The sequence below is a fragment of the Hyalella azteca genome, unplaced genomic scaffold (assembly GCF_000764305.2).
Source record: "Hyalella azteca isolate HAZT.00-mixed unplaced genomic scaffold, Hazt_2.0.2 contig327, whole genome shotgun sequence".
In the NCBI taxonomy this organism is placed as follows: domain Eukaryota; kingdom Metazoa; phylum Arthropoda; class Malacostraca; order Amphipoda; family Hyalellidae; genus Hyalella; species Hyalella azteca.
The window spans coordinates 9,870-21,477 of NW_025930680.1; the positions used below are offsets into that span (position 1 = coordinate 9,870).

Here is an 11,608-nt window from a genome sequence, read left to right on the forward strand (position 1 = left end):
AGAGCATTGTGATTATATTTCTATAAAATTACTGGGATGATTGTTCTTTTTGGGACCTTAATTTTGGGAATTTTGGGACCTCAATTAAAGTAAATTCTAAGCTGGAAAATCCAGAGAAATGCATTAAATTCTGCAATTGACTCGAATTAGACTGGAATTATGAATATTAATAACCAGAAGGTATTCGTTGGTAATCCTGGAAAAGATAATCCTTGTAACTTAAGAACCCGTTAACTCAAATACCGTCATCTCGAACCACCTCATTCCAAATCCAGTTTATAATTTTGAAACTAGCGTACCGTATATGATCAAACCTGTTCAAAACCACTTCTAGCTCGGAACTCGAACTAAAGTCGCGATTTGAAGTTTATAGGAAGCTGAAACTTTTATTTTTGAACGCGATGTACACTTGCAGAAATTTTAATTACATTACTAGTAGTATAGATAAGGGGTGTATCGTCACACTTTCCATAAACAGCTTAAATCATAGGTCACCACAATCATTTACCCTGATTCTTACCCAACAAAATTAACCAATTACCCCCGAATCTGTATAAACAGCTTTACAGGGTACCGATCATTTACCCCGAATCTTACCCAACAAAATTAACCAATTACTCCCGAATCATGAGTTAACGACCATTTACCCCGATTTTACTACACTCTTTAACCGAAAACTCAGGACTTAACCTAGAGCGGCTACCTGAATCCGATTCCGTTTATTAATAAATCTTGAAATGATTTAATTGCTGCTGCTCAGCAAGGAAACAATGATTACGAGCGATAACAACACATGTGAATTAATCAAACACAGTCTGGAACCAGGATTGCGCACAGCAGAGACTTCGTTCATTGAATTCACAATTGAACACATTTCTTCACAGAGAGATAATTTTTTTAGGCATTTGAAAACAACGTGTTTACTGTTTTTTTACTTGCAAAGAGGCCATACAATTTGTTGAGCTCTGAGCATGACGCCGTTGAAGATCTGTCAGCTGCTACTGTTCCTAAGTGAGTCAGGAATAAATGTTATGTGTAAATGTCTAATTAAATGTCTTATTAAATCATGAGAAAGTCGTTTCCCAAAAAGCAATGCACTTTTTGACCGTGTAAGGGTAACCATATAAGACCAATTTTGGTGCGGCAGAAAAAAGTATGAGCGCTACGAAATCTTGCTGCTGAGGCTGCTGATTAGAATGTGCATTAATTGCATCACAGTCCGGATGTTTGTGTCCGTGCTCAATACGTTTATCGCAGTGCTGCTGCTTGCTTATACAGTAAATACTTAATTTCTTTAAACTTTTACTACTTTACTATGCGCAAGAATCTACGCATTTCGCAAGTAGTCCATTTTATTTCCTTGACAAAACTTACGTTTTGACAAGCTCAGTATGTCGCAGTAATGATGAAGGATCGATGTACATGGGCTCTCGCCCATGAAAAAGATGCATAACAAGGTCAACGAACCCATAGGCAATTAAAATATTCAATATTAGAATTAGCAAAGCTGTGAGAGGACTGAAAGGTATTATGAGACTCAAATAGAGAAAATAACTTCCATTAAACTGCACTGTATCTACAATGACCCATGATTCTGTTAATTAGTTATTCCCGACTCATGGCTATATTATTTGTTACTACAAAAAAGTTTTCGCTCCTCAAATAGTTTATAAGAATGGAAAGAACCCTGAAAATTATTGCAAAGTCGTAGAAAGCGTTGAGAAAGAAAGAATTCATAACATATAACTTCGAATCTATGTCAATGAAGAAAATTTACATTTCCATCAATTTCTTACAATACGGTTATACTAATTTAAAACAGTTTTTGATTGATTCGTAATAATCAAGTTAGATCGTTAAATTTTATAACATAAATGACGGTGGTTCCTCGCTCGGTAAAGATTAAATCTGTCTCAAAATTGCGCGTATGTGACACCTGATAGCTTCGGGGCTAACACTGACGAATCTGATAAGTGCGTTGAAAAATTGTAAAATGCCCTCTCCCTTCCCCCCTTATACTGGGGGGAAGGGAGGGGGCATTTGAAGCACTGGGCCTATACTTTCAAAAAAAGTTAAGAGATCGTAAATTCATCAGCAAAACGAGCAAATCATTGACGGCCTTGCAGGCAAAATCCACCAATCACAGACAAGTAGATAGAGCGTATAAGTACTTACGTTCACTTAGCCAGTTTTGAAAGTATGGCCCCTGAACGCTATATATTTGCAGCCTACACAAAAATATAAGATAAATGAATCACCGCGGTACAATGCAGGAAATGGCAAGGAAACACGAATTTGAACAGGTAATAATATCAGTTAATGCAACCTACAAACCCAACTTTCCCCATTACCTACAGCGAAACTTTCTCAAACACTTCCCAGAATGCAAGACTCTCCAACGTTTACCCAACAAAATGATCTTCAATATTCACCAGCACTCAAAATTCTAACACAATGCCCAAAACTAACATTCTTCAACGTTCACTGGCTCATATCATTCAACACAACACAATATTTTCCACATTATCAATATAGGAAGCATTCTGCATAATTCACCAGTACCAAACACTCATACCTATTGCGGGGACCAACAATTTTTCACATACGTCATGCAGTGCAGAACGTTCTCTCCCCTTAACCAGTATTAAACATTCTCTCATGCTCGTCAGCGCTAAACATTTTCATATATTTTAAACATGCTACCGCAACTGTATTTCCAGGTATGTAATGCCTAAAATATAATGACTTGTTCGCGGTAATGCAATTCAAGGCGGGACCCGCTTGCATTCCTACATCCTTCTGCATGCGCGCGTAACATCCGGTGTAATTTGCTAACGACTAGTCATTTCAAGACGCGTCACTTGTATTGTCTACCAAGTTCCATCCAGACAACTATTTTGCGAGAGTCTATAAAATTCCGCCTACAGTGGCTGTGTAAAATAATAGAATTATTACTGCCGTCGAAATTCCAGTTGTAATTTGTTACTTTTCAGCATTGCCATGTTTTGTGGCAATATAAGATATATTCCCTCTACTAATTTGTAATTTTTCGAAAATAACCCAATTCATAACACTTCGATTCCACTCCGTTACCAAACCCCCTGCTTCCCAGCACATAAAAAGCACATAATCACGGAAACGAGCAATTTGGTAACTTACGATTACGCTTTGTATCCTTGTTAGAATGTGTTTCTCTTGCAGCTGCTGGAGCTTAGTGTTCAAGACTGCGAACCTAATTCAACGCAGTCGACTGTTGACAGAAGTTTCCACAAATCGATCCAGCTTTTTTATGAATTAGAAATTAAAAAATCTAAAGCATATCGATACGAGCAGCTGAAATGCCGGTGCCCATGCCGGTGTCGGGTTTTTCAACAAGCTTCACTTTAAGAAGCTTCGGACAGTATAACTGAGAAACTCCGTGTTTTTTTTAAATGTTCAGCTTTCCAAATTTATTAATTTCAAGTTACATACTTCACTTTCTGCACTACGATTACAAGATTGAAATGATCAGTGTGCGTCGTTCTACATCTGACCAACGCAAATTATTCACGAGAACTGCCGTCGGCGTCGTTGCGCGTCTACCCTCTGCATTACCCGATGCCGGGGTAACATTTAAACATTTAATGAGTCTAGCAACAAATTTTAACCTGCGAACATAATAAAGAAACTATTAGCTTCTTTTGTCATCGATGTTGCTTGAACCAATGATTAAAATTTGTTTATATTTGTTCAAGAAGTAGTGAGGTACCTTGGCAAAGTTGGACGTTTTTACACTCGCGCTGAGATGAGTAATGCTCCTTCTGATTTTAGATCAAACTATCTTAATTCACTGACGAAGGAAGGAATTTTGTGATGCGTACTACAATATGATAAAATGGTGCGGTTTGAAATATTGTGAACTGTAGTTGAAATATTCAAATTTTTTTTTGTTGTTGTTGGGATTCCACGGTCACCCTTTTACAGGAGACCACTCAAATTTTGTTCATCTTCTTTGAATAACCGAAGATACATTTTGAAATGCCTTTCTCCTTTCGTACACCTTTATAAAGTTTCCATGCCTTCAAGCAGCCTGTGTTTTAAGTACAGCAAAATAAAATATCTATTTTTAATTTTACCGAAAAACTATTTTTGTCATAAAAGTAATGAAATTACTATCTAAACACAACATAAGTTCCAAAATTGAAAAGTCAATTCTCATCTCGTTCTGTCGTATGACTTAACAAACGAATGATTACGCATATAACGACGCCATTCCAGGTACGGGAGATGGTGAAATACCGGCGCCTGACCATGCAGGGCCATCATGAGACAGCATGACCATCTGCTCGTTTGAGTTAAATAAACGGTATTTTCGATGCTAGTACTTCAAAAATAATCAGTTAGACAAAATGCAAAAGCTATCAATTTTTTAGAAAGAATTCTGAAGCCCCCATGCTGTTGCTTGCCTTAATTTTGCTGACCTACCTAGACCAAGAGAATATGTTTTGCTAGCTTATTTAACCACCAATGATTATAAAACAAAAAATTTTAATATTTTCGATACTCGAGATTATCTCCATTAATCGTTATTTTCCATATTCAATTGATGACTCATTTACGTCTGTCATCTTGAACTTAATCGGCTTGATTAACAAATAAAACCTGGTACTAGTTGAGGAAAATTCATTGTGAACTATTGGCGTGAATGTAAGTTTGTCGACTTCGAATTAGCCTGAATAAAAAGCACGCTTGTTGGAAACTGTGTGTATATTTGAATGGGACTATTCAGGAGACCGCAGAATGTATAGTTTATAGTTGAAAGTAGACACCTTGTGCATCATGACAATGAGATCGTACAGTTTACTTGCGTGGGAACAATGACATTTTTAAGATCATCGAGGAGAACATGAATTTGAGTCTTGCCCTCCTTGAGCGTTTTGCCATCATTCTCTTAACAATGATATTCCTACTTTTGGTCATTAATGTAGAAGTTAATTGGAATTGATTAGATTATACGAGTTTCGCTGAAAGTAAATACTTTCACAGATAGAATCTGAAGATCGGACCCATTCAATGCTGGGAAATAGTAACTAAAATTTGAAATCTTCTCCATCAAACTCGACTAATTCTTCAATGCTCAACAGCCTCCATAAGCCAGACGATGGTGATGCAAGCAATAAAAGCCTGGCAGGACAACACATGCATCAGGTTCAATAAAATTACGGCGGCTAATGGCCGACCTCATCTCGTCTTCCAAGGGGGGCTGCTACTGACCCGGGCTGCTACAGTTTTGTCGGCATGGTAAACCAAAATGGCCAACCCGTGAATCTTGGGACAAGTTGTTTGAAGCAGGTAAGCGCTAACTTAGAAGCAGCTTGTTTGCTTCAGGAAAAGTTTTCGTTCTATGGCGTAATGTTTGAGACCCGTGGGAAATATTTTGAGTAGAATATATGATGTATAAGCCCGCTTAGCATTCTTGTAAATACTTATTTGTAAGAGTGCTTTGACAACTCAAACTTAATTTTCTTTACCAAGATTTCTAAAATTTCAGGTTGGCACTCCTATCCACGAGATCGGCCATGCAATGGGTTTCAATCACGAACAAAGTCGCTCCGACAGAGACTCTTACGTTACCGTGCTGCTAGCCAACGTTCAGAGTTCCATGGTATCGAATTTTGACAAAAGAACAACGAACAACTTCAACGTTCCATATGACTATACTCTTCCGTGATGCACTATTCTTCAACTGTGAGTCGTGCTATGAAATTCGATTGAATATCTACAACGGAGAGTCAAGTGACCCTGCTTTAGTTCCTAGTTTTTTTTCTATTCGCCTGCACAAACGAGTATTAAGCTCCATGAACTTCAATTTGCTGGTTAAATTATGAATTTTTTTATCATTTAATGACTCAGTGCAGGCACTATGCATCAGAATGAATATTTGTTTTCTTGGTTTCCATCTGCCCCTGAATATTTGCCGGGTCTTCTATATCAATCATTTGTTTGGAAGAATATCTGTTTCTCAAGAATTTTTCGATTGCATCGATTCGTTAATTTCAATTCATTTACTGTCAATGTTTTTTTTGCAGGCATTCGCCAAGCCAGGAAAGGAAACTCTGGTCGCAAAGGATCCGTTTGGTCAGATGTTCATGGGTTCACGTAGCGGCTTCTCCTTCATGGACAAGAGGATTGCCAACCTTCAGTACAAGTGCATAGGTTAGTTAACCTGTAATATGATAATTTTGACCTAAATTTTCTGATGTAATGACATTCTAGACCGATGGATCTTGAGAGTTGTAAGTTGGTCATTATTAACGATTTTTCCGATGATCAACCATAAAATTTTGGTTCTAAAACTTTATAAATAACATCTTTCGCGATTATCATCCGACAAGCTATTCTGAAAGTATAAGTAATTCTTTTTCCCAGTGGGTTTCATGATCGTAGAGCTAATTGCGAAATAAGGCTGTTATTCTGCAGATATCAATCAAAAAGACATTAATATCAGACACACTTCAAATAGGTTGGTCATTAAAGACAAAAACAAGTAAAGACCTCCGCCAGCTTGGTGAGTGTATCGCGAACGAGTATCTTGTGTCTATACTATACACATTTTCTCCACAAATCATAAACCATATATCTTCAATGCTATTCGTATTGCAAATTGAGTTACTATTATCAAAAATAGTTTAATATTCCAAACGTTTAGAGTAATTAAAATGTTGTAATTTACGCGTTAAGAGCTATGTTCATTGGAGCCTAATTTAAATCGATAGCTTGTATGGTACCGGAAAAAATCCAAAACTATTCAAACTTCTGGGTTATCTTCTTGTTAAAATTACCGAATAGCTGCATGTATAATGTAATTTAATAAGACGCCTTATTAAGTATAATACTTACAGAGCTATGGCACAAGATTCTGTTGGCGTTCAGTTCGTGCGTTGATTTTAAGTTCTATAAGATTATTTCCGGTTCCGATTTTCAAAAATTCAATTTACACAAGGTACGCTCTAAAACTTATTAATTCCTGAAATACTTGGTAAACTCATCACTCTGATCCATGTTATATATGTTCATTTATAGGTTTAGATAATATTTGACATTTCTCTTAGCCGTGTATCTACGCAAGTGTCGCAGAGCCTCTGATCCCTGTAAGAACAACGGCTACTTCGGACCCTCTTGCAAGTGTGAATGCCCGCCTGGAACTTCAGGAACTTATTGTCAAATCTACAGACAAGGATACATACGTAAGTGTAGACTATAAAAGTAATAGTGCATTATTTTTATAAAAAATTGAATGTGGTAGTCAGGCATGAAATGCGAAAGCAGCTTTATCATGCGATCTAAAATTGGCACGTGATAAAAACTTAGCACCCGCTTCCAAGTCTAATTTTATTTTTTTATGGAGCGCTACAATTATTTTCGTGATAATTGACTATAATAATACTAAACATCGATTACTCTCCAAATGGCTTCTAATTTATATGGAATAAAAACATACTTTATCCTTAATAGAAGCCCTGGCTTCGACCAAAAGCCCCCGCAGTAGAACTATCACAACTGCAGGCACTGTCACTTCGACCGGCTACCCGCGTCCCATCACGGCCGGTAAGTGTAAAAAAATTTAATCGATTCCCAATACACCGTTAAAAAGTACTTAGCTCAAAAGCTATAATCATTTGGAAGTCTAATTTGATATGTATCGGAATTATTTATAAAATCAAATTTTTACTTGCTGTAAGACTTTATTCAGTAACTCGCTAGAGTGCGACACTTTATTGTATATTCCACATTATTTCAATGAAACCTAATATATAATTAGGAAAACTTCTGCCATTGAAAGTATTGATTTGGTCCGTTAATCAGAAATCAGCCGTTCGATCCAGTAATCAGAAATTGAATTTAAGAAGATAGCAATGAAATTGATATTACATTTTTAATGTAATTATAAATTGAGCAATTTTCTATTGGAATACGACTATATAAATAGCCACATAAAATGAAACATCAACAAATAAATTTGAGTAATTTACCAAAGAGAAATAGGAAAGGAACTCTTCCGTTTCAGATGGTGATAATATTATTGAGATGAGAATAGATAAATTTTGAACTGTTTATTAACACTTGTTTCTATACTTCAAATGTTTTAATTATCACGTTCATTTTCCTATCAGTCGACGAGTACATACAGTTGATAAAGGCACCGACGTGCAAGAAAGTTCGACTGACGTTCAAAGCTTTCAAGCTGTACCCACGCAACGCCAACACCTGCATCTTCCAACAACTGACAATCCGTAGAAACGTTGATCTCTCCATTTCTTCGACGTGAGTTCACACGGAATTATATTTTTCCTTCATATGATACATTTGCAGTTTATTTTAGAATAACAGCGAAACCTTCTTTTGTATTGAATAAGCTGGCATTTAGAGTGGGTACAAATTTTTAACCCTGCGTTGACTAGTCAAAATCAGATTTTTGCAGTTTTATCTAGGTACAGGAAGCAATAGTTAAGTAGAGATCGAGTTATAAGAGTAGTAAAATTTAATGTTGCATTTACAATTACTTAACAGTATTTTACGCGAGTGTTGATGTTCTAATTTTGTAATATTATTATTTTTTTACTATACTGCTTCTATCAAAGCCCATGAATTCAGTAAATCTATATTATACTCTTAATTGAGGGAAAATCAATGTTCAGAATTAGATAAAATATCCGTTCATTCGTAGTCGGTGAAACGCAATTTCGATAAAATTTTTACATTGTTATGTTAGAATGGTAATGGACACTCAATAATAATATTATAAAGCATTTTTTACTGCATATTTATGGCCATTTTGAAACAATATTGCCCATGACAATGAGGGTAACTTGAGAAAAATTTAGTTGGGAAAATTTATTGTGGAAAAATTAGAAAAGTTGGAAATTTTATTCATTATATTATTTTATTTATTTAGTTGACGAAATTTATTGTGTGCTTTCTTCATTAGGTTCTGTGGAAGCGAAATCTCCGTCAACCGAGTGTTCGAAAGCGAGGGAACCACAATGGTTTTACACTTCAAGTCTCTCATAACTCACTCGTATCCGGGCTACTCTGCCACTATCACCTTCGTGCCCCTAAGAACGTCGGCTTGGTAACGATTTGTTGAAATTTCTGAATTTTCATCAATATCTACTCGTTATTAGTTGTTAACTGTTTTTATTGTTGTATAAATACGTATATTATTATTTATTATTAATGTTTATATATAATCACGTAATTAATGCCATGCCCAGAGGTGATCGTATGTTTATGGCTATGTACGGCAGATTTATTTACTGGTGAGAAGTTATCAATTGCGGACTCCGATATGTTGATCAATTAAGAGGTCCGGCATTTCGGTATCCGGTGGAATTGCACACGTATATCCTTTTTTTCAAAACAGCTGACTTAAATTAACATTTTCGCAGTATAAAGTAATGATATTTATACAATTCCCCTATATTATGAATCGATTCAATTTTTTTATCATCTACAACGGTACATTTATTTAACTTACTCAATCTTGGTTACTTAATCACTGCAATGACAACCAATTTTGACAAACTTTATAGCTACATTTCGAAAGGTTCTTACAATCTTATAGCGATATACAACATTAAAAAAAGTCCCGGAATAAGCTAAATATTCATATCAATGCGCACTCTTATAGTGGATATAAATAACCAAACCTTTTTTTCAAATCAGAATCAGAATCGGATTAATCATAGTATAGAATATTTTACTGCGGCATTTACTATGTTGTAACATATAATGTATTCAATGAATGCAGTAGCATTGCACAATCCACATAATACATGCTCGATATTTCTTTTTCGCAGCACCGGCCGGAGGTAGACGATGTAACCGTCATAATCCGACTCCTCTTATCGTGCGGATGTTGAATTACACCTGCACGTCCCTGGCTGTAGTGTGCACACCAATACAGTTTACTGCTAACGCAAGAACTTGTCTTGTTTCTTCATTCTTTTATTTATGACGTCTGTTACGTGTAAGTGCATAAAGTCACTGACGTTCGTCAGGTCACAATTCAGGCGTGTTGGTAAATTTTATAGTCCATTTGATCTCAGGTCGAAAGATAGATGCAACTGAGAATAATAAGTGAAGCAAGCAACTGTGACGTTGCACAGAAATATACTTACTTATTATCTTTTTGGGGCTATTAAACGATTGAAGGAGGTTGTCAGCCCTTTTTAATGACTGTTAATGATTTGCATGCACTGACAATCTCAGTGCAGTATAACGTGGTTAAAGGAAAGCCTAAATTTAATAACGCGACAAATCAAATCGAAATTTTTACCAGAGCTCATGACGCCATGTTGTCTGAGACACCAAAGCTGACTTACCGCCCGATGGAAATTTACTGAAGAAAGGAGCGAGAAAAATCACGGAAAAGACAAAAGTCAAATGCGCGCTGCTTTCCTCAACTAATGACGAGTGCTCTGTGTTCGTGCATTATGTGAATAATGACCACGCATTGAACATAGGCTCAAAATAACACACTTTTTCCAAGGATCGCGACAACTATTAGCTCAACCCTACTTTTTAAATTAAAATTCTCCGCATGTATTTGGATACCTAAAATAGTACGAATACCTAAAAAAACTTTTGGACCAAAATAAGGAAAGTCACGTCCTTATGCCTTGGTATTATCCACATACTGTAGCTATAGATTTCATTTAATACGGTACATTGTACGACTGAAACTGAATAATATCTAGTGTATCTTCAAAACACGAAACTTTATTCTTATTCAAAGTACAGGGTCAGCAAAATAATTTGTTTACAGGTGAATGCTCGAATCAGTATGTATGGAGGACGCGCGCTCTCGGTGCGATGTCTGTTGGAAACACTGCTCTACTTCACGTGGACTAACATGATCCGTTCGCCCAATAACGTAGCCTTCAACACTTCTGGACTATCGCATTATAGCCACAGGCGACCAGACAGGACACGTTTATAGAAGTAGACCAATTAGCCACATAAAAGCCTATATAGGTATAGGAACTAACCACCACCAGAAAAGCATATTCTGGCATGGGCAACCACTTGCCTGCGCGCATCGGAATTGTATATGGTATGTTGTTTACACCAATAAACCTTCAGTATTCTTGCCCTGCATGAACTCAGCCTCAGGTCGAACACCGGCCGTGCGTCGAATGCGCCAGCCAAGTGGCTGAAGTGGATGACTCGTCGGCGTCAGTCGGACCGGCGTTGGTCTGATGTTACTTTTATACTTACTATATGGGGTGCAAATTACCTATACCGTTTAGAATCGGCTAGGGTCGAAAAAGCTCAGGAGGTTAGGTAAGACAGACAAGGTACTTATAATGAAAAAAAAACTCGGCTGTCTTACCTAAAAAAAATTAATTTCCCAAGCTTTTTCGACCCTTACCGATTCTACCCGGGAAAATCACTGCGATTCTTCCGCGTCGTATTATTCAATCAGTAACACATTTACTAATTATTAATCTAGCCTTAGTAATAATCCCAAGGTTGATGTCTCTGAAGTTCACCGAGCAGAGCAAATACGATGCCATTTATCCATGGTTAACAGTCTATACTATCTGAAAATACTAAAATTTTAACG

At 36.6% G+C, this 11,608-nt stretch overlaps 1 protein-coding gene across 1 annotated transcript; it reads left to right on the forward strand.

The window, feature by feature from the left end:
• The first annotated feature begins 5,258 nt into the window (after positions 1–5,258).
• On the forward strand, positions 5,259–8,308 carry LOC108673869 (blastula protease 10-like). The gene is made up of 6 exons (XM_018161751.2): positions 5,259–5,331; positions 5,531–5,727; positions 6,069–6,195; positions 7,092–7,226; positions 7,495–7,587; positions 8,154–8,308. The coding sequence occupies exons 2-6, from the start codon at positions 5,710–5,712 to the stop codon at positions 8,306–8,308; spliced, it is 528 nt and encodes a 175-aa protein (XP_018017240.2). The 5' UTR covers positions 5,259–5,331; positions 5,531–5,709.
• The last annotated feature ends 3,300 nt before the right edge of the window (positions 8,309–11,608 follow it).